Below are 26,915 nucleotides of genomic sequence, written 5' to 3'. Positions count from 1 at the left end.
GGAAATGCTGTACTTTCAGGTACTTCAGCAAGAGCAGGGCTCGCACTTAGCACTTGAGACTACATCGGATCCCCACCCAGGGCAGTAACTTGTCTCCAGTCTTTACTTCATGTGTAGTGCGGGTGCGACGAGAACTTAAGAAGGCAAATTAATAAACGGACACTTTGTTCAGTAGAAATTTTATCCCTGCCATACAACAAAAATGAATGCGATACAGAAAAGGAGAGCACACCCATTTTTACTGATCAGATATTGTCCTATAACTCTACAAAGAAACATAAATATAACCCTCCAATGATTAATACACAGGATCACACCTCAAAATATACAAATTAAAATGCTTAAAGGGGCCGACGTCTTATGATAAATTACACGTTAATGTTGTAAAAAATATTTGTTTTTGAGGGGGACAAAGGAAAAGTATAGTTTTCATTCAAAATGCAATGGAAATAGAATTGAGTGGTACAGTACAAACACTTAGGAAACAAGGTCAAATGAGTAGCTGAGACATGGAAATATGTCCGTGTGACGCACACCCAGCAAAATCATGGACAGACATGGAGCTCAGCATCTGTTTCCACACACCAGAGTACATGACAGAAAAACTGAGCTCTCTTTACAAGTCCAGCAGATGGACATGTACAAAGGGACTGCGTCGAAAACTGTCAAGATCCGTCTGTGCCTCAGTAAACGTACCTTACCGACTGCTACCGTACAACTAATTTAATCAAGCAGGCTACAACTCTTGAGTTTTTTATGAGAAAAGCATTTTTTTGAAACAGCGGCTTTTTCTTTGCATGAGGAATGCAGGGTTAAAAAAAAAAAAAAAAAAAAAAAAAAAAAAAAGCAAGACAAATAAGCCACCATTTGTATGTCTCAATGTCTTTGTGTTCTCAATTGCACAGCCTTGGCATTCTAAAAAAAAAAAGTTGATGTGTGGCTAATAGCAGGCTGTCCATCTTATCAATCCCTTCTCTCTTGAATATGTCATATGGCAGTTTTCAGTGGTTTTATGAAAACAAACGATGTGAACTGAAGTCTGTACGTGAACAAAAACGAAAGCTGGACATGGGTATTTCAGCAGCAGACTGCACAGCAGACTGACCCTCACCAAGTTTCAACACTGGGATGGCTGGCGCTCTCTGCTGGAGCCCAGACACCAGTACACCTATTTCCTCAAGGGGACCAGCTGCCAACTGTTCCACCAGTAATATAACAACATAAAAATTTACTCCAAACTCAATGATGGCTACTAGCAAGACAGCAGACTTGGAAAACATTTCTGCTAGAGCAAATTACTCTTGTGTTGGTTCTGCTCATGGTGGTACAAGGTACCCCATCTCCTGAACACCCACCCACAGTGCTTCAACCTGTTCTTTGCATTTTTCCAAATACTACTGTACACAACAATAATCCCAGGACCCTGACTGGAGATGCTACCAAACCCATGTTCAGCCTGACTCTCCCCCCATATCTGGGTCAGCCTGCCACTTTATCATTACATATTTAAAATACACAATCTCAAATTCAACTGAAATGTAAATGTTGTAGAAAGTCCAATTCTTCTTTAGCAGGATCTCCTCTATTCCATTTTTGATCTTTCCAGCTTGGTTTTCAGAATTTCCTGTGAGATAAAGATAACGCAATGGAAGAGTTGCTAATGCATTCCACAAAAACACCTGAATGCACACTATAATGGAAAAAACATGATTCCAGGATCATGGGAAAATACAAGTTTACCTCTTCCTCATCCAGCATCACGGGTAGTGCTCTGCAGAGACATGGGGGGGAGAGACAAAGGAAAACTGAGAAAATCAGAGCAAGGCTGTGCAAGCTGATCTCTGAGACCTTATAAACAGTCCACCGTTTGCAGCACTGTGCTTGTACGTTCACACACTGGACGTGCTCTGCGGGCTGCAATGAGCTCGCACACACTGCTGCTCTTCACCGTTAAGCCTGTCGTACTCACACATCCGCCACAGACGTGGGAATATTCTCCTCCACCCATTTCAAGTCCTCGTCCTAAGAGTGACAGACATCCAGGGTTAGGCACAAATAACTTTCCCAGTTATTCCTCCTTTACTTAGCAATTACTGGACATTAGATGACAAGTTAATATTGACAAAGACCAAACACCTGTTGAAACCACGGACTTGCTATAGAAGCGACCCTGAAATCAGAGTGGACAGTGCCCCCCCACCTTACAGACGTGATGAATACAAAGTCTCTCCGAACAATTCAACCTCAAAGACCGAAACTCACCTCCTTACTCAGAACTTTCTGGGCCCCGTTGGTCTCTGGCTTTGTCCCCCTCATCTTGACTCCCTCTGTAAGATTTGCATGTTAACTCTGATAAATCTTGATAGATGAGGCTTTCAAACAAAGCTCTTTTTTTTGTTGTTGTCTTATGCAAAGTGCACTGCAACTAAGGTACTTGTGGCATTCACATCATGTGTACATCTAGAGCTGTGGAGTCCAGGCTTGTTTCTAGAGAATTCCAAAACAGCTGAGGACGTATGACACTTCAGTTACACTATAGACTATCTGGCGGATAATGTGACTCACCAAACGCTTCGTTTATCATTGGCTCTTTCTCCTCATCATCATCGTCTTCGTCATCAATAAGAGGGGAATGGGAGAACCTGAGGAATTCAAAAGGAACAATATCAAAAATATCCTTATTTACCAATCTTCCCAAACAACTTGCGATTCAGTTTAGAACTTGCAGTCATTTTACAGTATTTTACTCAAAGAACTCACAGTCCTCTCTCTGGGTTCAAGTCGAGATGTTTTGTTCAACCTCACTATCCAGTCACCCTTCCACCCCATCCCCTCTCAGCCCCACCTGACCCCTAACCTCTGGCTATTAGCGGAGGGCCGCAGCAGCACCATAATGACCAGCAGGATGGTGGAGAAGAGAAGCCGCCAGAAGGCATCGTCTACCCACAGGTCCCTCCATCCCTGAAGATACACACACACATACATACATACATAAATATATAAGCAAATACATACGACTGTTCTTCCTTGGTCTACACAGAGAGGGAGCACACAGATTACAGACTACCTACCTTCATTGGGACCAATTAAATAAATAAAAATAAATAAATGCCCATACTTTAATCAATCCTGAAGAAGCCTTAAAGATGTGAAGTACATAAGTTTCACAAATTTTCTTTTTTTTTTTTTTTTAAGTTTTAACCACAACTAATATTGTTGTAATGTACCCACAAGGTCTATTTCTTGTGTTTACTTCACTCAAATATGTCCCCACAAAGTAAGGAAAACCACACACACACACTAAAACTCTTATACAAACATTGATCCCTCTCATCAGGTCTCTGTAGTCCCCTCCTCACACAAGGTCTTCACAAACAGGTCAAGGGGGGAAAAAGAGATGTTCTACTCACAGTCTGGCAGTCGACCAGCTTGAACACTTTGGTTGTCCAGATAATAAAAATTATTGAAGCTGAAATAAAATTTCACAGAAAACAGTATTGTTGCACCAATACCTGATGTTCACTGATGAACCAAGTTTGAGACGAAGGATAAGCTTAAAGTCAATTTACTTAAATGTATTTTTTCAGTCGGTAGTTAATTTTTCTTGATGCATGCAATAATCCGGAATCCACCTTCAGTAAACACACACACCCCCCTCATCTCTACACAGGAAAAGAGAGCAGCTCCGCACTCACCCAGCACAGAGAAGATAAGTGTGTTGGTGAAGTGCTGGTAAAGGGAGAGCTTCACAACATTTCTGCGCAACTTTAGCAGACGGGTGGTCTGGGAAAGACTGATGAAAATGTGATCACTGGTGGTTAAGGAATTAATATAACACCTTCACACACATACACATATAATGAGCGGGTAGAAGAAGGCGGCAGCTGTGAATGTAAGCCACACACATCAGATTCTGTCTGCTACCTGGCAGAAATTGTACTGCTGTGTGTAGCTGAACTCAAAAGTATGATATGATCAGAAAAATGTCTTAAATGTGTGTAGTTTCACTTTGTACAGCGGGTAGCATAATAGTTAGAATCACTGCCTTGCAGTCAGTCCCCGTTTCTGATTTAAAACCCTTGAGCAAAGAACTTACCCTGAAATACTCCAGTAAAAATGACCCTGCTGTATAAATGGGTAAATCATTATAAGTAGGTTATTGTACAAACTGAACAGTGTATGTCACTTTAGAGAAATGCATTTGCTAAATGGAAAAAAAATAACATCATCATCATCCCCAGGGAAGGATATCCACCACATGACACAGGAGTCGATGAGGGACAGACTGAGATTTGCCACCAGCGCAACTGTACCATAGAAACTCTAGAGGAGGGGAGGGAAAGGAAATGGCACTATATCAAGACACTCACTGACTCAGACACAAACGCTGGAATTCACAGACATGCATTCAGTCCGCATTATTGTTTAGTGTAAGATCCCTTTTTCCACATCCATTCATTTAAACTCATTATGGTCAAACCAAGAAAGCGGCCGGAGGACACACTCACCCCAGTGACCCTCAGAACACCTTCCACTGAGGAAAAAAGCAGGTAGAGCAGCCCGACTGCGACAAGCCGGTGCACTGTGGTTCCTAGTCTGGGTCTGTAGGAACATAGTGGAGGACAGAGTGAAGAAAGAGGACAAACCAAAGGATCCATGGGTAATCACATGCCGCACAGAAAACTATGTATCAAGGCCAGAGAGAGAGAGAGAGAGAGAGAGAGAGAGAGAAAATGGTTTGCAAGTGCTTAACTGAATCACAAGGTGACTTCCTGGCATGAAATGGAATGATAGCAAAGACATGTCTGATACTTTCACAGGTATACAAAAAGCAAACACACAATTCAGCAAACTGTGTACATAAAAAAAAAAAAAAAAAAAGTTAAAGAGCTCAATCTTAACGGATAAACAGTATTAAACAAGAAACAAGGGAAAGCAGCTATTCCAAATTTTCTGTGAAGATTTAACTTAACATTATTTCCATTTCCATCTCCCGTGCCAACAAGTAATACAAATATCGCACTTGTACAAGATAATGGCAAAGCGCACATTTTCTGAACTGCTTGTCCCATACGGGGTCGCAGGGAACCAGAGCCTACCCAGCAACACAGGGCGCAAGGCCAGAGGGGGAGGGGACACACCCAGGACGGGACGCCAGTCCGCCACAAGGCACCCCAAGCGGGACTCGAACCCCAGACCCACCAGAGAGCAGGACCCGGTTCAACCCACTGCGCCACCGCGCCCCCCGGCAAAGCGCACATCTACAGTACAATTCTGCTTCAGTTCAGGGAAATGGTCAAAACCGCAGGGCTGGTGTGGTGCTGAAAAATGGGAAGACTGAACATGGACAGATGGTGGTTAAACCTGCTGCAAGGGCTACCAGTCATAGCAACAGGGTCAGTGGCTGTGGCATAAAGCTGAACCCACTTGACAATGCCGTATCCCAGGCTCACAATGAGGACTAGGATTCGAGCCAACGACCTCTTCAGTGCAGACAGCAGCTCTGCAAATATCACAGCTCCTTGCACTGCAGGGCAGAGACAGGGAGAACAAATTGGGGGGGGAATTAACACTTCAATATTTACACATTTCTCAAACATAATATCCACACACACGTATTTTATATATCTATTATGCTCTCAAAATGTGGGTTCTGTATAATGTGCTGTTTATGGGACAGAGGTGCCGTATCTTTAAAAACAACAATTTCTTCCCCATATAAGAAATTTATATTTACACCGATTTACGAACGCACGAGACACACCCACTGAAAACCCGTTTGCGAACGCCACACATGTGCACACACCATACTCGCCGCGGGTACGGATGCTCTGGTACTCCGAGTAGAACACCGCCTTCTCTAACATGCCCAGCAGAATGACAGCACCGATCCAGAACTGGATCCTCAGCAGGTCTTTCCAGTAGCAGGCCGACCAGAAGAGCCACAGGGCTCCAAAGAGCACGTACACGTTGCACATCACCATGAAGAACTGTGGAAGACAGCATCTGTGCGAGTTAGCCGCACCCCCCGATACTCGAAACGTCCCGCCGCACTCAAATCTGTGCCTGAAGCTGCTGACAGAAGCAGGTTGGAGGGGATCCTGGCTTCTCACCATCATCAGGGGCCAGTCCGCTGGGGAGGTGTACTCATAGGGGCCCTTCATCTTCACTGTCACTGTGGACACACAAGTGCAGGTTAACACTTTCATCCCTCCCAGAGACATACAGGTACTTGTTAGGGTTCCCGTGAAACATATGAATCATTTTTAAATGTGGTACAGCGAACGCTATATTACACAATATGCGTTATTCTTTATTGTTCAAGGCAATTTATAAGGATTAAAAAAGTACTAATAGTCCTATTACCATACAGTGTCTTCTCTCATACCTATGAACTGTGACTTACTGGTGAAAGCAAAGCGTTGAGAGGAGTCAAGGGACTCCCCCTCCTCCCCTGCCGTTGCCTGGCGCACCGCACTGCTCTCCCTGGACAGGAACTGCACTTTCACAATAAACAAGTACGGACTGTCCTGCCACGCCTTGGCCACTGCACCGGTTGTCTGAAGGACACAAGCCCGTTGCAAACATGGAAACCCACAAACGCACCGTGGACGCAAACGTCAGATGAAACGCAAAGCAGAGCCTGTCAAGAACTGCTGAGGCAGGCCAATCCCTTCGAAATCCCTCCTGGGCATGCTTCTGCCACTTACCGGTTTCTCTGCCCATCCTTGAGGCGAGCTATGATTTAATGGTCCATTCCCGTCGCTCTGAATAAAACCAGCATGAAACGACAGACGATGAGCTGTTAGGAGACTGTGGGAGGACACTCGTGCTGCCATCAACAAAGTCTTCAACAAACAAGTGACGTGAACCAGTTCTAGACCGTTCCACAAACCTCCATTCAACTAAACTCATTCTGAAATATCTGGTCTCAATTCCCTGCTGAGATCAGTCACCTCCGGTATCAGTAGAAAGCCGCCCCATAGCTACACTACACTCTTCTCCCTGTGCCAGAGGTAATGGGCAAGTGTCCTTTCTAGGCCCTTCAGCCCTGAACCCTAGGTTGGCCTTCACGTATGGTCCTTGAGCATCAATAAACACACTATAACATGTTGAAGTAATTTAACAGCCTCTCTCGGTACTGCATACTGCTCTTATACACCAGATCTCCAAGCCAGAGATCTGCACAGAGAGCTTCCCTTCCGTTTCGTTGACCGCTCCCCCTGCTCTGTCCGTAAGGCGGCCGCACACTCACGTCTGGCATGGTCAGGAGCTGGTATGGAGGAAACTCTGCGTAGTACACCTGAGGAGAGAGACCGCAGAGACACACCCTGTGTTTGAGGAACGACAATCGAGCCCAGCAGGTTCAGCAGGTGGCAAGGCCAGCACCAACCTTGTCAACGAAGAGGGAAGTGCAGTTGTCAAACAGGACATAACCCTGGCTGTAGTAGCCACTCCAGCCTTTCTTCACCATCTGCTCTCTGCCAAACAAGCTCAACGCCTTATTGTCCTACCAGAGAGAGCGCAGCAGTTGAAAGCCAGAGGAATCGTCTACGGTTTTGCAGACAGACATATATTCACCGCCAGAGAAACGAGACACTTACAGCCGTGTTAAAGACCTCGTTGTAGCAGACGGAGGACCGCAGATACCAGCTGACATTGAAGGCCAGGCTGTCATCACATGATGACTTATCTCCTTTAACTGGGGGAGGACAAGGAAGCAGTACAAGAGTGAGCGAGCAAAACAGGGGGGTCCAGCAAACCACACCGAATCACCGCTACAGTCCACCGAGGCGTCGTCTTCGCACGCAGCGGCAATGCAAATATTTACATTTTCCGGCAAGTCTCAAAAAGAAAAGCTCGATCAGAAAATTTCTTTAGGAGGCTGAAAAAACGAGCGCGCAGCATCTGAAGAACAGAGGTACTGCTGGTGACACTGAAGCTGCTCAGGATGAAATTCCAAATGTTGGGGAGTCAATATTGTACAGGTTATCAAATTTGGAAATGACTCACAACGTGATAAAAGGAAAAATAAAAGCATTATTCAGGGGATACTCATTGTTCCGCCACACTTCTCTCACAATTTCCTTCTTGAATTCAGGATCAATACAGCATATGAGAGACAAAAGCTCCAACTTTTAGAACGAGAATGAGTTTTATTGGCCAGTTTGCAGACGCACACAAGGAATTTGCTGTGGTCCTAAGTATCTCCAGTATTTACAGACAAACACCTGACACGGAATTACAGAATAAACAACATATTTACGGAGTATACAAACACAAAAGTGTAAACAGTATATAGATACAAAAAAGTAAATAAGAATTACATTACAAAAAGTGGTTGAACATCGTTGCACTGACAGAAGACCTATAGGGGAGTGCTAAATGTTCACGAGAGTGATGCCCGGGGGGAAAAAAAACTGTTCTTGTTTCTGGTCGTTCTGGCGGACGGTGCTCTGTAACACCTGTCAGAGGGGAGGAGCGTAAAGAGTTTGTGATTGGGGTGTGTGGGATCAGTGACTATTTGGCTCTTTACTTACAGTTTAGGTAGATTGTAGTGTTTGAAAACAGGGTTTTGCGGAACACTGCTTCATAATCCTGTAAAAGATGGGTGAGGGGAAGGGGAAAAAATAATCAGGCTACAATATAATGTTATCCAGAAAGATTTTCGTTGTATATTAAGTACAGAGGTTCACACACACACACACACACACACACACACACACACACATTTTCAGAACCGCTTGTCCCATACGGGGTTGCGGGGAACCGGAGCCTACCCGGCAACACAGGGCGGAAGGCCAGAGGGGGAGGGGACACACCCAGGACGGGACGCCAGTCTGCCGCAAGGCACCCCAAGCGGGACTCGAACCCCAGACCCACTGGAGAGCAGGACCCGGTCCAACCCACTGCGCCACCGCTCCCCCCATAGGTTCAAATACTTTCCATATATATATAAAATCACACTAATTTTGCAGTAAAAACACATAGGTGTCTGTGTGGGTGAAGCACACAAGCAGGCAGATGTCATTCTCTACTCTGGCAAACGTTGAAACCAGATGTCCTCCTATTTTCACAAGGAGCCACACCTGTAACTAAAGCAGAACTGAGCCGTGCTGCCGTTTTTTTTTTTTCCCCCCGCGGCTCTACAACGTAGAACTATGTCGCTCAAGCTCAGAGGATCCGCAACGCCTTTCGATATCTTGACTCGCGCCTTCGAACTTCAGTCGTTTTTGCAAAACATTCAACAGCATCAGGTGTGAAGGCTGGTGAAAGAAGCACTTTTTGTGGACAGCATCCAAACTTAAACAACAGGGGGTGCGGTGGTGCAGCGGGTTTGGCCGGGTCCTGCTCTCCTGGCGGGTCTGGGGTTCGAGCCCCGCTTGGGGCGCCTCGCGGCAGGCTGGCATTCCGTCCTGGGTGTGTCCCCTCCCCCTCCGGCCTTACGCCCTGTGTTGCCGGGTCAGGCTCCGGCTCACCGCGACCCCGCTCGGGACTAGCGGTTTCAGTCAACGTGTGCGTATTGGGTAACACCTTTGTTGAGCCCGGGACAGGTACGATACTAGATCATTAGTACTGGCGTAAAGTCTTTCCTACCATATATCTGTAGAGAAGCCAACGTACCCCAGCAGAGTCCTGTGCTATATTTAGGTACATTGTTTTCGGAAACACGGCACCAGCCGATTCCCTATAAGGACGTGCACATGCTCATTTTACATAACTCCTTATCCATCTTCTGCCTTCGTCCAAGGTGACTTGCAACGTTACACTCTGAATATATTGCCAGTATTTACCGCTTTCCCCAACAGGATATCCCTAGTGTAGTCACTCAGGGTGTGACACCGTGTGTACTTTGATGGAGGCCATTCAAGAAGACAGCCGTACCCTGGACACTACCTCCAGTCCCACGTGGCATGTGCCACTGACTTATTTAGTTACCTTTAAAAAGAAATAGGAACTGTTTTGCCTGAAAACAGAACTGATTCGATTGCACCGTAAGCGGAAACACTCTCATGACACGACTCCAGTCTCCTAAACAAACAAAGCAGCTTAGTTTATCACCACGGATGTTGAGCAAGAAAACTAGCGGTTGAGGAGGGATATGTTGGAACCAGAAGGTTGTTGGGTCAAGAAGAAGCAGCACCGCTGGCACTCTGACTCTGTGTGGGTGAGAGGAAGGCCTGTCGCGCAGGGGACGAGCACTGGACGTGTACACGCGCGTTCACAGCGGCACGTGGCCTTGTTTTCCAGCTGCAGTCCAGCAACTCGTCCTCGTCCTCGTCCGCGTCCCCCCCCTCCCGCCTCCCCGCGACATGTCACACGCTGGCCGTCAGTATTCGCGAGCGCGTGATGCGACACCGGCTTTGCCGTTGGTGGAAACGGAAAACACGTCGCCGTTTCCAACTGTTGCAGCGGCGCAGCTGCTGTGAAAAAGTCTCTTTATTCGTACACGCGGACCCTCGCGACACGCGCACGCGAATCCAGCTCCCCTGCGTCCCGCGCCGTTCGCGGGCTGGAAACAAAACATAATTATAATAAACACAAGAAGAAGCATCAAGCAGCAACTCACCGAGCTGATGTCTATATTCCACAAAGAGACCTCGGCCCCGCCGCCACGGCGCACGACGGACCCGAGCAACAAACAGATCAATAAATGCGCCTTAAATGGCATCGTTTTCGTGGCGAACGCTCCCCTTCCACGCGCGGGTCCATATAACAGCTCCGTTGTCAAATGAGACGCCTCCACGCGACTCGTCTGCCTCCGTCCAGCAGGGGGCGGTGGGACAACTGGCACGAAGCGGAAATCGAGGGACACAGGAAATGGCGTCCAACAGAACCCGGAACTTAATCTTCCGGCTTTTTAAAAAAAAAAAAAAATAAATAAATAAACAAAAAAAAAAAAAAAAAAATTAATTAAAGAGAAAAGAGTACAGGAGACAGCAGGAGAGCAGTATAAAGATACTTTTAAGCCATTAAAAAAGAGCCAGGGGAATACAAGTGCAGATTACAGTTTAGTGTAGATGAAAAACGTTGAACGATACAGTATTAGTACTAGTTTTCATTGCTTAGCTGAGTCTAGTAGTAGTAGTATTGTGACAGGTCAAAACCATTGTCACTATTGAGAGAAAATCATGCTGTTTGGTTTCTTTGCTGCAAGGAACACAACAATTTTAGCTAACCAGTCAAATGTTTTTGTTAGCCAAATTTCATACCCATAAATTCAAATTCTCTAACAGGAAACCTGACTATAGCGCTCTCGAATGATGAAACACAGTACACAACACTGCCAGAATAAGGGCAAAACAGTCTCAGATTGCGCTTTTGACACTTGACACGTGTCTTTTTTGAATGTCTGAAGAGAATGACTTGCTGGGTACATTCTGTGGATCAGTCTGGCTTTGTATTAAATCAATACAGCAGATTATCAGCAGCAGAAGATGATTATACAGTTGCTATTATGAGAATTTTTGCTAATTTGTATGGAGTTCTTTTATTCATTAGGTGTAATTGTGTGTCAGATTGATACAAGAAGGTCAAAATATGCCTTACACGTACAGAGTTATCTTACACAAAGTCTTATTTTTTATTTGGAATGTTTCATTATAATAATCTTTTTGCATGCAGTTTAAAATTATTAGTTCAGAGTTTTTAATATTTCTACAACATTTTGATGCTGTACAACAATATGAAAAATACACACTGTAGTTTCTATTTCAACTATTTCAAGAAGCACAAAAAATATTGTGATGACCACTTTGTAAGCAATGGTGTTAATGCTATTTCAGGACTGTGGCATGATGTATCTTGGTCAGATACAACATTTCAAGTAAGATCTTAACAAAGAAAACCAAGAAGCTTAGAGAATAAGGCGTAATTTAAAAGCAAATATCAATGGGTCAGTTGCAAGGAAGTGGTTTAGTAATGCATTATCTCGAAGCAGCATCAAATAGTTTTGATAATCGCATTTCTGTATGTAACCGTCTTTTTTGTTGAAGGCACTTGTACATCATTTTGGAGAAATACCGTGCTACATCAATAAAAGTAAGTATAGATGTTGTTGAGCCCATTCAGTTTTTTGGAAGCTGATCACAATATCTTGCAAGCAAAAGGTACAGTGCTGTGCCATACGGTTTGCAAATAAAATTGAATGATTTTATCCTATTTTAAGAATACAATTTAATACCCGTTATTCGTTTTAAAGAGAAAATAATGAATACCACAACTTAACAGCTGAGGAAAAAGTTCGGTGTTAGATGAAATGCTCTCAGCCTTCTGAATGTCATTAAACTCCCTGTGTGAACTACATTTCCCATGAGCGCTGTCGGAAGTCTTCCGAGTTTGTTTTGCTTTCCTTTTTGAATTAATAGAACGTAGAAAAGTAGTGGTTCAAGCTAAACTTATAAAACAGTGAACTTAATTTGAATGCTTAATGGCAGAAAAGAAATCAGAAAAAAACAGCGAAAGGTATCGATTTTTATGTTCTGGGAATGCTGGGTGTGTTTGCAGGTTCACACTGGCGACCTGCTGGGCACATATGATATGGCATGCGATGCGTCCGTTAAGAACAGCAGTCAAGTCCTTATGACGTGAAACGAAAGTGCAAAAAACGGGTTTACTAATAAACAGTCAAATAAACCCTATCGCAAATGACTATAGTATAATGGATGATAGCAATGAATGTTTCAACTCATCTGTATGACTTATTCATTTAAACCTGTGGAATTTACAGTAAACGTAATTTACACCGTTTTCCTGTATTATTGTATATTTTTAGGCTGAGATGTCAAATTTTATCTGATGCTCTCTTAGTCTTCTCGAGAATGAGGCCATATTAATTATTATTATTGTTACTATTTATTGTTGTTGCTATTAAGGCATTGAAGCCTCGCAGCTCGAGTGTTGTGGGTTCGGAGGTGTTTTTTGGATGCACCTCATCAAATTCAATCTTGTGTGTGTGGAGTTTGCATGTTTGCAATCCTGTAGGTTTCCTCCGACAGGGAAAAGACACGTGTTTCACGTGAATCGGTGGCTCTAAATTGCCCTTTGTGTGTGTGTGTGTGTGTGTGTGTGTGTGTGTGTGTTTGTCTGAGGGAGGGAGGGAAAAAAGATTGGGACGGGGAGAGAGAGGGGGGGGGGGGAAGGGGGTAGGAGAGAGAGGGGAAGGGAGGGAGGGAGGGAGGGACAAAAGATTGGGACAGGGAGGGAGGGGGGAGAGATAGGGAGGGAGGGAGGAAGGGAGGGACGAAAGATTGGGACATGGAGGGAGGGGGGAGAGATAGGGACGGGGAGAGGGAGGGGAGAGAGATGGGGATGGGGAGGGGGAGAGATAGGGAGGGAGGGAGGGAGGGACGAAAGATTGGGACGGGGAGGGAGGGGGGAGAGATAGGGAGGGAGGGAGGGATGAAAGATTGGGACGGGGAGGGAGGGAGGAGGGAGAGGGAGGGAGGGGGGGAGAGATAGGGAGGGAGGGAGGGAGGGACGAAAGACTGGGACGGGGAGGGAGGGAGGGGGGGGAGATAGGGAGGGAGGGAGGGACGAAAGACTGGGACGGGGAGGGAGGGGGGGGAGATAGGGAGATAGGGAGGGAGGGAGGGACGAAAGACTGGGACGGGGAGGGAGGGGGGGAAGATAGGGACGGGGAGAGAGGGGGGGGAGATAGGGAGGGAGGGAGGGAGGGGCGAAAGACTGGGACGGGGAGGGAGGGAGGGGGGGGAGATAGGGAGGGAGGGAGGGAGGGAGGGACGAAAGACTGGGACGGGGAGGGAGGGGGGAGAGATAGGGACGGGGAGAGAGAGGGGGAGGAAGGGGAGAGAGCGGGATGGGGAAGGAAGGGGGGAAGGGAGGGAGGTCCAGAGAGCGTCGGACAAGCGATTATTAAGAGTTTGTTGCTTTCTATTTTTACAGTTTTTAAATGCTGTAATTTTCATTTAATTCAGTTTTTCTACTGTTTTTTTTTTTTGGTAAATCGCTTTGGAGTTCTCCCCCAGATTTTTTATTCTAAAGTGCTTTCTTTCTAAATGGAAATGTTCACACAATTTAATGAGGCAATTCTCATAACAAATGTAAAAGAATAATAAAATCGCACAAATAATATGTAATTAACGTTACCTCTGAAGACAATCTTATGCATTCTATAACTTAAGTTTTAAACATGTAGGTTAGACTTTGTTTTTCAAAGGAAATTCATTTTCAGGTTTTTTTTTTTAGCCTTAAAGTTTTTTTGCTTTATTGCTCTTCATTATTATAGATGAGAAAGAGTCAAAAGATTTCTGAGCACAGACAGCTGAGATGGCAAGGGAAGCCACACTATGCATGAGGGAGGCGACTGCTCTCCTTGCGTGGTGCTTCATGTCGCCATTCTTATACTTCAAAGTGAAATTTCTCTTCTTGAGAGCTCGTAATGCAGTTTTTATGGTGCACGTTTTCTCTTAAGCCTTCATCGCAGGAGGGAATTCTTGGTTTTTAGTAGAGTGATTTAGTGTAAATACGTTTCTCAAGAGTATCACAACAGGAGGCAGGACTCAGACAGAAAGCTTCAGGTCTTCGGTTTTTAAACAGCACACTACCTACTATACCTTCAAGAGAGAAGTTTCTGTGACATTAAGGATCAAATAAGAGGTAGCGTTAAAGGCCCTGCGATGCAAAGGTTCCGGTTTCAAATCATACTTTTCTCGTTGCATCCTTGAGCAGTAAGTGGTCTGAATGTCTCCAGTAAAATAAAATACTGTACACTGTAAGGCATTGTATATTGGGGGTATAGTGGCAGGGCGGGTTTGACTAGGTCCTGCTCTCCGGTGGGTCTGGGGTTCGAGTCCCGCTTGGGGTGCCTCGCGATGGACTGGCGTCCCATCCTGGGTGTGTCCCTTCCTCCTCCAGCCTCACGCCCTGTGTTGCCGGGTTAGGCTCCGGCTTGCCATGACCCCACTTGGGACAAGCGGTTTCAGACTCTGTGTGTGTGTGTGTGTGTGTGTGTGTGTGTGTGTCATTGTATGTTACTTCTCTAACACAAAGGTGTTATCTAAATATATGCCAGTAGTAATAAAATAAGGCGTGTATATTCGTTCTTGCCTTTCTAATGGTGTTCTTTTTCAGTGTCATCCCAAGTGACAAGGAGACAAACAGGTTTAAGAAATGCGAGCAAATAGCATTTTATAGGTGAGTAAAGGGGAAGGGATTTGCAGCTGTTGTCTTATTTTGAAAAAATATAGAGATGAGCAATAGTATGCAGGCATTCATTAACAATGCTTGATTCTTAGCTGAGAAATGGGGATAAAATTTTTAAAACATTCACCTTGCATACTGTATGTTTGTCTTCAGACGACAAAAGCTGGGAGCCAGACAGCAGTATGAGCTCTTGCTGGACACTTTTGTGCTGACAGAGAAGGGAGCAGGGATGGTTCTTTTGGACCCAAACATTGAGGTTGGTTTTTGTTAGCTGAGAAGAACTGTTCCGCTTTGACAACTTCCACAAGTACACACATATGCCAAGTGTAGGAGAGGAAGTGGAGGGTCCACAGAAATACGATCCAGCACTTAATTTCAAGCCGCACTACACATTTGCCTCGCATATAGAATGTGATTCACTCCTGAAGATCTGCTTATAAAGTGGATTCTTTTGAAAAAGGACTCGATTACCATTAAGTGGGAAAATACGTAGTTCAAGTGTTCCTCAGTCACAAAAGGTGCTCCCATTTTCTCACAATACATGCAAGCAAAACCATAATTTCTTTTTTCTTGCTTAATCCTTAAGAAGGATAATCTTTTAACAATCAAATTCTGATCATAATAATTATCTGAACTGCTCTGGACGCCTTTAAATCCAGGCTTAAGACACACATTCAAGTTTCATTTACATAACCTTTACTCCTTTTCATATCCTCTTTCCCTGCAATAATTTATTGTAATATTATTTTGCCCTTTTGTTTTGACATTTTATTCCATTGTTCTGGTGCGGTACAGTGGCACAGTGGGTGCTTTGAATCTCCTGGGCTGTTGCATCTAGTGTGTAACCCCCCCCCTGCGTTCAGTGATTCCACAGTAGGCCTCAGACTGCTGCAATTCTGACCAGGACAAGTGGTAAACAAAATGAGTTTGCATGTCTTCTCGCTATGAGTTTTATTACTCTGTTACAGGTGCAACTTTTTATGCAAGTGTGTGCCATCAAAGCCGGGGCTGTTAGGGTCACCATTGACGAATGGAAGCCCATCAGACCGCGCTTCAGGGTTCCAGATGTTTTGACCGGAGAACCAGTTTATGAGCGGTAGGACTTGTAACACTTTTCTGTGTCGGTGGTAAAATGAGAGATGGGTGTGAACAAATGCCTGGATCTGAATCAGTTAAATGGTAGGGCTATGCTTTGTCGAAGACAGAGATACAGTATATCTGGAATATCTAGGTGTCATATCAGGAATTGCAAGGATTTTTAACATTTTTTACAACCGTTCTGAAAATATTGGGTGTGCACCAAGTCCTTCTTTCACTCTCATAAGTCCTTTTTTGTGTATATAAAATTTTCACGCAGGATGCGAGTGGAGAAGAAGGATAAGAAGAACGCAGTCACACTGACATGGGGTACAGGTCAATACCAGATCCGGATACAGGCCCATCCGTTGTTACTGCAGGTGTTCTGTGATGGGGAGGTAACAGCCTCACTCAACGAGCAGGGCAGACTGTTCTTTGAGACGGTGAAGGATCCACCAAAGCAGAGGTGAGAGGCGAATCTGGGCTGCGACACAATGTGACAGAAGGAATGCTCATATCGGGGACAGTTTTGTCCACTTGGTCCTCTGCTTGCATCTCGAAAAGTAAGAGCCAGTGTTGCTAAGATTAGGCTTAATAGCATTTGTTTTAATGGTGTGAAAAAATGTTCGTACTGCAGATTCAGTTTCCTCAGGCAGTCTGCTGAAAGTAATTATGCAGATGACTCTAGATGCAAATGAACAAGCACTTTGATCCACTACATACTTTACATACTGTACACTACACAGTTGCTGGTAGTACTGGGTTCTGCTCGGGTGTTTATGTGTACGCTTACCCAGTCTCTATGAACTATTGCATAGATCAGTGGAAACCGGGCACAGTCAGTTGCACCATGTGCAGTCTAGAAGTCAGATGTTGCAAAGGACCTCTCAGATCACTATCTGGTAGCCATAGATGTGGACATGCCTGGTTATTTCTTGCCCAACAGCAGCGGCACCCAGCACCAAAGGCATAGCGTAATCTAAGATAATAAAGAAGCCTACAGATTGTACCAAAGAGCCCCAAAAGTCTAAGTACATGTTGTCAGAATAATGTATCTACTCCTCTGAACTCATATTGGGTTTGGTCTTCAGGGACCAAAGTTTCAGAGTTTCCTCGGGCAGTCTGCTGAAAGTAATTATCCAGATGACTCTAGATGCAAATGAACAAATACTTTGATCCACTACATACTGTACACTACACAGTGCAATATTTAGTGTGAGAAATTTCCCCAGACAGACCAGTACTCAGTAATTTAAACATTCTCAATACTTTTAGAAAGTTACAGCAGGCTTTACACATCTGCCTGTGGTAAAGTTACTTAACCACTGCTTTCCAAACATGTTTTTGCATAAATTTATCCTAAAATTTTGCAATTTCCATTGGTGACACAATGAAATGTGTTTCTACATTGTAAATTAAAGTACTGCTGCACCTTTCATTTATTTTTTTTAACTGATGCTTTTCTCCAAAGCAATTGACATTATTTACCCATTTATACAGCTGGGCAATTTAGGGTAAAGTACCTTGTTTAAGGGTACTACAATGCTCCTAGAGGGGGGAATCAAACCTGCGCACTTTGGATCCAAAGGCAGCAGCTCTAATACTATGCTAACCAGCTATTTCTGAATTTAAATGTATACTTAAAATAGCTGGGCCCCTGTTTGTAAATATCTCTGCAGAATGTAATTACTTGCAGTGATTACCCTTATACATCAGTACTCAATTGTAGACAGAAATTGAATTTTTTCATTGACATCTGGGAAACATTTTTACCTTCTCTTCTGCTGTTTTTCATTGCCCAGGATCTCAGAAGCAGACAAAGTAAGTAAATTTTAAGTGATAATTCTGATCTGGGCCTGATTTTTCCACTTTATGTGACTTTTGTGGCCTTTAGGCAAGATTTAATGGTAGTTATATATAAATTTTTTTCTTTAACATAAGGTAAAAATACAGTATTAACATTTTAATTTTTCATTTTGATAACGTACTGTTTTTCAAATTCCAGGATGAACAAGAGGACTCTGAAGGTCTATGGAGAGAGACTTTTAAAAAATTTGTAGACATCAAGGCAAATGGTTGGTGGCTAAAAATCAAGTATTTTTCCCTATACAGTTAATGCACACGGTGGCAAAAGACGGCAGAGACAACATAATCGATGAAGTTGGCTGCTGATGCGCTATATTGAAATAAGTGAGGCAGATGCAGAATTGGTATTGGTGCTACTCAAAAATAATCCATTTGTCACAGTCAGCCTGATCCAGTAGGTATCAGTGTCCATTTGATGGCAGGGCTTCCCAGATGGTTTATGAGACAAGTCACAGAAGGCACCGTGATGCCTCAGAAAGACGGAGATGGAAGAAGGATAATGAGTATAAATAGTAATGGTGGAGCAAATGTTATATGAGCAATGATGACATGAAAAAGAGAATCATTAAGCTTAGAGATTGCAAATATTTGCAGACAAACATGGAACACAGTAATATACTATGAGAAAGGGCAGTAATAGCAGAAGGCGAATAAGCAGGTCCAGGAAAATGAGTAAAGGACTGAGTTCTCAAAGGTAGCAGAAGGTCATAAGACTAGTATCACGTGATGTAACGGGGGTCTCATTCCGCAGTTTGGGAGCAAGAGGAGAGAATGAGAGAACCTTCCTAATTTGCTCAGAGAGCAAAGGTGCAGAGAGGAGGTGATTCCACAGACAGTAGGAAGAAATGTGAGACTGGGGGTAGTGAGGATCCAAACCATGAAGGAATCTCCATGTTAGGGTTAGGATATTAAACTGGATCTTAGCTGTGATGGGACTCTGTTGAACAAAAATGAACTGCTGGCATTACAGGTCCAACATCTGTGGGTCTGGACTTCGGCCTCCATGGTTTTTCACATGTGTATGGTCTCCCTGAGCATGCAGACACCCTCCGGCTGAAGGACACCAGGTGAGGAGCACAATATTGGTGATGAGAAGTTGCTCATTTGAATCTAGCATCTTACTGCTCCATTTATAGTTTTTATTAGAAAGTTTGGGTGGGAAACTGATCATTTCACCTGTGAGGATAGCAGAGCTCCTCCTGATTGTTCTTCATTGCTGTGCTGCAGTGATGGAGAACCGTACCGCCTGTACAACCTGGACGTCTTCGGATACTCCATTCACAGCCCGCTGGGCCTTTATGGTTCGGTACCATTCCTACTGGCACACAGTCCCGACAGAACCGTCGGTGCATTCTGGCTCAATGCGTCGGAGACGCTGCTGGATGTCCAGTACGATTGCAAGAAGGTGAAAACAAAGCAATGCTCATCGCTCATTTTCGCTCTAGTACTTGTGAACGTTCCACAAGTTTTGCGCTGGGAGGGATTCTTCATCAAAACGCTGTACAATAAAATAAAACTGCAGATCAGTACAAGCTGGAAAAAAATGGTTTTGCTTGCAGGTGGCTGCCGTCTCATTCTCTAGACTCTGGTTCTAGACTGTAGGTGTAAATGTACACGTAGACTTCATCTGTCGCTTTGAGAACTGTCTTGATATTTGCCCAAACCCTCTCAGGGACCCGCTCCACCTAAAGCAAATAGGAGGGAGGTGCTTCCCCATACCAACCTGCGCTGGATGTCAGAGAGCGGTGTGATCGACAGCTTCATCCTGCTGGGACCCAGTCCGTCACACACATTCTTACAGTATGCTGAGCTCACAGGTTGTTAATCTGCCTTGGGTTTGCTTTAATTTCTGTTACATCTTTTTGTCGCAGGAGTAGACAGATAATGCCCTTTTTTTCCAAAGTGATGCTAAACATGTATTTATTGCAAATAATAAGGGGCTAGTGTGTTTCCAGTTTCAAGTTCAGGCTTCAAGTTTATTGTCACAGGTCCAAGTACTGTGTGCAAGTATCATGAAATTCTTCTTGAATGCTTCTCCCCAGAGTATGAACAGAAACAACAGAAATACTGCACAAAACAATAACAATGCCAATGAGTAATGCTAATAAACAATAACAATAAATAACGGTAACGATAATAACAATAAATAACAGTAGACAGCCAGAGAACTCAGAACGTGAGAATGATTAAAGTGACAGTGTAATCTACCAATGTGCCTGGAAGGAGGAGTCCAACTCTAGTTACAAAAGGTGGCACATTGGCGAGTGTTGTTTACTCTTACAGCAGTGGGGTAAAAGCTGTTCCTGTACCTAGCGGTGCGGGTTCGAATAGACCTGAGTCGCTTTCCAGACGGCAGAAAAGAGTGCTAATGCGAGGAGAATACCTTTAACCATTTAAACACAAACACACACAAAAACCACTTGTCCCAAGTGGGGTCGCAGCAAGCCAGAGCCTAGCTCGGCAACACAGGGTGTGGTGCTGGAGGGGACACACCCAGGACAGGATGCCAGTCTGTCACAGGGCACCCCAAGCTGGACTCGAACCCCAGACCCACCAGCGAGCAGCACCCAGCCAAACCTGCTGTGCCACCACACCCCCCCCCTTTTTAAACCTCAGTGAAAATTACTGGGGGTGTTGGGTGAGCAGGTGACCTGTATTAACTGAGACTGGACATGTCCACCATGTGTGTGTGTTGTGTGTTGACAGGATACCAAGCTCTGCCTCCCCTTTTCTCCCTGGGCTACCACCAGTGCCGCTGGAGTTACGACGATGAGGCTGACGTGAAGGCGGTGGACGCTGGCTTTGACCGCCATGCCATCCCCTACGACGTCATCTGGCTGGACATTGAGCACACGCGCCAGAACCGCTACTTCACCTGGGATTCACAACTCTTCCCTGATCCTGTTGGCCTACAGCGCCACCTGCAGGAAAGGGAAAGAAAGGTGAACGAGCGGAACACAAAATTGCCACCGCTGGTCGACACTTTTCTCCAAAGCAACTTATAATTATTTACCTATTTATACTGCTGGGTAGTTTTTACTGGTGCAATTTAGGGTAAGAACCTTACTCACAGCCACTACAGCAAGAGATGGGATTCAAACCTGCAACTTTTTGGGTCCAAAGGCAGTCGCACAAACCACTACTCTACCATCAATTACCAGCCGGACTGTAGGTTTGCTGCTTTACCAGGGAAATAAAATTAAAAAAAATACTATATGGTATCAGATTAAAAGGGTGAAAATGCAGAGCCAGTTATAAAATTGAGGTTGCAGTTTTTTAACGTATTAAATGTATTAATTTTTTTCTGCACAAATCACTATCAAATTTTCTACTTCTTTCATTCTTAACCTCTAGTTTTTAAAAAACCCACTTCTTCCAGGCATCACAATTTTTCACATTTTTATGCAAAATCGAAGCCAGTGCTACCATTAATAATATTCTTATTTGATTCAGTATAATTTAATTCAAATCGGGAGATGACTGAAGTATAAATTTCATTGTGCGTTCTTCTTCCTGCAGCTGGTGGTCATCAGCGATCCTCACATTAAGGTTGACCCTTCCTGGGAGCTTTACAGTGAGGCCCAGGACCGTGGCTACTTTGTTAGAGACAGGGAGGGAAAGCTGTATAATGGGCGCTGTTGGCCAGGTAGGTGGCCCACAGAGGGCCCATCCATTCTCCCTTCTCCTGGTCACTTTGTCTTTTTTGTTATGCCGACCTTTCTGAGTGTGTGCACTTTTTCTTTCTGTTTTCTGGAGTCTTTCATGCTGTGTTCCTTTGTAGGTGAGTCATGTTACCTGGACTTCACTAGTCCAGAGGTGCGAGCATGGTACTCCAGTCTCTTTGCTCTGGACAAATACAAGGTGAATAGAAGCATTGATTTTGGCCTTTGTGATAACAAGTCATCCTAAACTGCTTGTCATGTTTTAGTGATCACATGGCATTGACAGTTTCCTGTCTTACTGTTGTGTGTGTTTGAGAGAACAGGGCTCCACAGATTCTTTACATGTATGGAATGACATGAATGAGCCGTCTGTATTTGGAGGGCCGGAACAGACAATGCCGAAGGATGCGGTGCATCATGGCGGTGTGGAGCATCGGGAACTCCACAACTTGTATGGCTTTTACCAGGTGAGCCGAGTTTAAGGATGGGCGGTGGAAAAGGGCCGGATGGAAATTGACAGTTGAGCTCTTGCATCCTAAGGAATGCTGAGTGTGTCTCAGACTCATGTTTCTTTCACTGCTCTGCTTTAGCTTAGCATTTCGGTAATTTTTTCCTGTCTGCATTTTACTTCCTTCGCTATCTTCTCTCAGCACCTGGCTACAGTGGAAGGGTTGATCTCACGATCAGGTGGCCTTGAGAGACCCTTTGTGCTGTCCCGTTCTTTCTTTGCCGGGTCGCAAAGGCTTGGTGAGCTGAGACAACAATTGAACACGTAGCGTGTCAAAATAAAAACAGAATATAACCAGACGGATTCCATAAATGTGTGTTTAACAGGTGCGGTGTGGACAGGGGACAATCTGGCCACCTGGGAGTACCTAAAGATCTCCATCCCAATGCTCCTGTCCCTGAGCATTGTGGGTGTGGCCTTCTGTGGGGGTGAGTTTCTTTGCATTTCTCACCACTTTTTTCTACACACGTTACTGAAGCACGACAGTTATATCAACTCAGTGTTCAGCTGTCACCTCCACCCGACAGAAGGGGGTCAGGTGGCTTGTGTGACAAAGCAGGGTCTCGGACCCAGGTCCTAAAAATAGGTGCATGCCAATTTACCAGTGTGAAAGACGAAGGGCTTAATATAGGAGGGGCCCTGTTACTGCATCCTTTTTAGCAAATGCATTTAACCAGACCCAGCTGTATAGAAGGGTATGATGCTTTTGACAGGTGACATAATAAAGATACAATATAATAATAAAAATAAATAGGACTCAAAATGCAAGTAGTTAATGAAGCTTCACTTGCACCAACTACATACATGACTAAAACAAAGGTCTTCCCTTCTCACCATCCCTCACCCTCCCACACTTTATCCACCTGTCTCTGACCCTCCTGCTTTAGCGGACGTGGGTGGATTTTTCCAGGACCCGAAGCCAGAGCTGCTGATCCGCTGGTACCAGGCGGGGTCACTGCAGCCCTTCTTCCGGGGTCACTCGGCCAAAATGATGAAGCGCCGGGAACCCTGGCTCTTTGGGGACACCGTCACCGCTGCAATCCGCAACGCTGTACAGCAGCGGTACTGCCTGCTGCCCTATTGGTACACACTCTTTCACCAAGCGCACACCTCCGCTAAGCCCCCCATTAGGTAAAAAAATTCCCCGGTGTGGCTTATGGTTGCCGTTTCACAGAAATACTTCCAGCTGCAGTGTTGCAGTTGCTGACCATTGTGTGTTGTGTTTTAGACCTCTGTGGGTGGAGTTCTCTAAGGAGCAGGACACCTTCACTGTGGAGCACGAGTACATGATAGGTATTAAGGACACCTTTGGATATTTCAGCTGAAAAACAATGGATCACGGCAAAAGAGCATCAGTATAATGCAATTCTGTTACTGTCACTCAGGAAGTGCCTTGCTGGCCTGCCCTGTGACAGACCCTGGAGCCACAAAGGTCAAAGTATTACTTCCTGGGTCTGGTGAGGTAAAACTGATATTTAAGCATGCCTTCAGCAAAGCACTACGTGTGAGCCTGTAGTGTGTGTGTTCACAGCGTCTGTGGTCTGTTGCTTTCCAGAACTGGTATGATGTCCAAACGAAGCGGATCTACAGCGGTGGCAGGACGTTGAGCCTTGCTGTCACTCTGGATACAGTGGGTGTCCCTCTGCTCACACTAGAGCCAATACATCTCACACACTTTTGGTGGTCTGTCCATAACCAGTGCTGGTAAACCAGGCCAAGTATTGACTCAGTCAGTCCTTCCCACTCCCACATCTTTTCTTGTTTCTTGTTCTTTCAGCACACATTCAAATTGGTAACATTTTTCTCTGGGCTGCCCCTCCACCACATTGGTGTAGGTGCCCTTGTTTCAGCGTGGAGGCACAGTGATTCCCAGGAGAACAAAGCCTGGCTCTTGTTCAGCTGACCTCCAGAAAATGCCTTTCTCCCTCACTGTGGCTCTGGACTCCAATGTGAGTAGCTGATGCTTTACCAGTGCGTGCAAACCGACTTTGGAGTTGTATTCTCTTGCAAAAGAGTTGCTTGATTCAGTTTGCTCATGCAGTCATGCTTGCCTGTATATTAGACATCTTTCTAACTGCTTCCTTGCAGGGGTGTGCAGAGGGCTACCTGTACTTGGATGATGGACACTCCTTCAACTACCGTGACAAGAAGCACTTTGCACTTAGGAGGTTCTCTTTGCAGAAGGGCCATCTGAAGTGTTGGTGAGAGCAAGTGGCGCCCTCTGTGGACACAAGCACTCAGGGGGTCTGGCTCAGGAGGAAGCACCTGTCGAACCACCTAGTGTACACACCTTCATTCTGATTCTCTGACCATTATTAGACCACTGTTCATTTGACCCTTGTTGTCGTTGAGTAACAGCAGCAGATCAGATGTTTTCACTCCCGGCCTCACAGTGTTTTATATTCCTCATGTACTATGTAGAGGTGGTAGGAACCCCTTGTTACTCTGACAAACCCCTCCATAGGAACTTGTACCTGAGCTGTTTGTTTTGCCCTCCCAGCTGCACAGATAACACTGGGCAGTTTGACTCGGGATGCTTGGTGCAGTCAGTCACCTTCCTGGGAGTGAAGAAGAAGCCATCTGCTGTGACAACACTTCTCTCTGGTGAGAATTAGTCTAAAAGAACTGCAGAGTTTTTAAACACATAAATGAACACAGCGATATGTTTGGTTAACCTATGACATAGTACAGTTTCTTGAAAAGCCATCAGCTGCAGGTAGTGTAATGGTTAAGGATCTTTGACTGGAAGCAAAGTACTTTACCTTTTAATTGTCACATTATAAACAGGCAGCTGTATTAAAGGGTTAAATAATGTATGCAACTTAATGCCACTTAATAATGCTGACATTTGGCACAAATTTCTTATTTTTGATGTTTCTGTCCACTTTAGAAGTGGAAGAGATCTGCTGTACAGTCCAGTACCAGGAAGACCAGCATTTGCTGATGGTGGGAAATCTCAGTCTGCCAGTAGGGAAGGACTGGGACATGTGGATACGCTAGGGACTGTTTCACACAGTGCTCTGCTGCTGGATATTTCAAATGGGTCTTTGAAATGCTAAAAAATCAATGTGACTAGAAAGTCACTATTAAGACCATTCATTATGAAAATAATTATGAAAGATACACGTGGTGCTCTGAGGCAGACTTTTTGGGAAGGGTTATTATTTACTTCTTGGCATTTTGGCTAAAATCAGTGTTATCTATTATTAATTTAATATCTGACACTTCAGAGGCAGCAGGTGACACATTGATTAGTACTGGGGCCTTTGGACTCAGAGGTTACAGGTTTGAATCCAATCTCTCATTGTAGTATCCATGATCAAGGTACTGTACGTTCAATTGCTCCAGTAAAAATTATCCAGCTGTGTAAATGGGAATGTCATTGTAAGTACCCTAGCACTGTAAGTTGCTTTGGCGAAGAGAGCCTGGTAAATGTATCATCTGATTAAGTGCTGTCAAGTCAGTGCTGACTGTTGGCAACCATTTAAATGGAGCGACTCCAGAATGTTCTGTCCTCCACTTGTGTCCTCAGTGTTGAAAGGGATGCGCCCAGTAGCTACCCTCAATCTCAGCATTTTGCTTCTAATGAGAATTCTGATTATTTGATCCAAGACCCACCTGTTTGCTTTCCTGGCTGTCTGGGTTTTTTTAAAAGTTCAAAGGAGTCTCATGTTTTTCCTCTCCTACTTGTTTAGTGTCCAGCTTTCACATCCGTACTGTTGTAGAAAATAAAATTTCTTGAACAATTCTAATTTTCACTTTCATTGATTCATCAGTACAACTATGGACCATCTGTGACAAGTGCTAGTTTTTGGCACATCCCTTAACAGGTACATCCCTTGATGTTTATTATTGATCTCAACAAGCAAAAGTTGTCAGTGACTTCAATATCTATAGGTAAATTTTTTTTTAAGAAATATTGCTGCCATATCAGAGATTGCTGATGTTCTTTCCACCAGTTTGGAATCCACTTTTCACTCATATTGTGTTCAGGAACAAGTTAAAACAGTAAGGAGAAAGGATGCAGCTTTGACTTACTCCTTTACCAAAAATTATTTGCTTTCTCCCTGTCCTGTTTCAGCAGTAGACTTCTGTCCTGTATACAGATTTGTTTGCTGTAGGGTTTCTTGTTAAGGCTTACACAAGGTACAATGCTATTACACACACACACACACACACATTTTCAGAACCACTTGTCCCATACGGGGTCACGGGGAACCGGAGCCTAACCCGGCAACTCAGGGCGTAAGGCCGGAGGGGGAGGGGACACACCCAGGACAGGACGCCAGTCCGTCGCAAGGCACCCCAAGCGGGACTCGAACCCCAGACCCACCGGAGAGCAGGACTGCGGTCCAACCCACTGCGCCACCGCACCTCCCTCTCAATGCTATTACATCTTTAATCAAATAATTTAACCCAAACAGCTCCAGTAAAAAGGCCCAATAGTATAAACCATAAGAACTGTAAAACAGTTTGATTTAAGTGTGGGCGGCACGATGGCTCAGCAAGTGGTGCATGTTCTTGCATGTTCTCCCCATATCTGTGTAGGCTCCCTGCCGCAGTCCAGAGACATGCTGTTCAGGTGGATTGGGCACTCTAAATCACCCATAGTGTGTGAGTGACAGAGAGTGTGCGTT

The 26,915-nt window shown here is 44.7% G+C and overlaps 2 protein-coding genes across 2 annotated transcripts; one reads left to right on the top strand and one right to left on the bottom strand.

Moving 5' to 3' along the window:
• Nucleotides 1-834: 834 nt before the first annotated feature.
• Nucleotides 835-10,771, bottom strand: LOC108919644 (transmembrane protein 87A-like). Its single transcript, XM_018727819.1, has 20 exons — nt 10,571-10,771; nt 8,541-8,598; nt 7,605-7,702; nt 7,394-7,510; nt 7,256-7,303; nt 6,711-6,767; nt 6,407-6,560; nt 6,114-6,175; nt 5,807-5,990; nt 5,428-5,527; nt 4,509-4,602; nt 4,252-4,323; nt 3,696-3,804; nt 3,411-3,469; nt 2,858-2,961; nt 2,566-2,642; nt 2,263-2,327; nt 1,970-2,022; nt 1,741-1,771; nt 835-1,624 (listed from the first exon to the last, which is right to left on the bottom strand). The coding sequence occupies exons 1-20, from the start codon at nt 10,670-10,672 to the stop codon at nt 1,583-1,585; spliced, it is 1,686 nt and encodes a 561-aa protein (XP_018583335.1). The 5' UTR covers nt 10,673-10,771; the 3' UTR covers nt 835-1,582.
• A 1,576-nt stretch (nt 10,772-12,347) lies between these two features.
• On the top strand, nt 12,348-25,533 carry ganc (glucosidase, alpha; neutral C). The gene is made up of 24 exons (XM_018727663.1): nt 12,348-12,465; nt 15,094-15,156; nt 15,319-15,421; nt 16,134-16,261; nt 16,523-16,708; nt 18,045-18,063; nt 18,248-18,317; nt 19,079-19,175; nt 19,336-19,513; nt 19,781-19,925; nt 20,815-21,050; nt 21,628-21,754; nt 21,890-21,969; nt 22,094-22,237; nt 22,421-22,517; nt 22,605-22,706; nt 23,166-23,409; nt 23,507-23,571; nt 23,664-23,740; nt 23,834-23,908; nt 24,114-24,227; nt 24,367-24,479; nt 24,779-24,882; nt 25,169-25,533. The coding sequence occupies exons 1-24, from the start codon at nt 12,431-12,433 to the stop codon at nt 25,276-25,278; spliced, it is 2,712 nt and encodes a 903-aa protein (XP_018583179.1). The 5' UTR covers nt 12,348-12,430; the 3' UTR covers nt 25,279-25,533.
• Nucleotides 25,534-26,915: the final 1,382 nt, after the last annotated feature.

The sequence above is a fragment of the Scleropages formosus genome, chromosome 15 (genome assembly GCF_900964775.1).
Source record: "Scleropages formosus chromosome 15, fSclFor1.1, whole genome shotgun sequence".
Taxonomy (NCBI): domain Eukaryota; kingdom Metazoa; phylum Chordata; class Actinopteri; order Osteoglossiformes; family Osteoglossidae; genus Scleropages; species Scleropages formosus.
The sequence above is the reverse complement of the archived record's forward strand: the minus strand, read 5'-3'. Positions and strand labels throughout refer to the sequence as shown.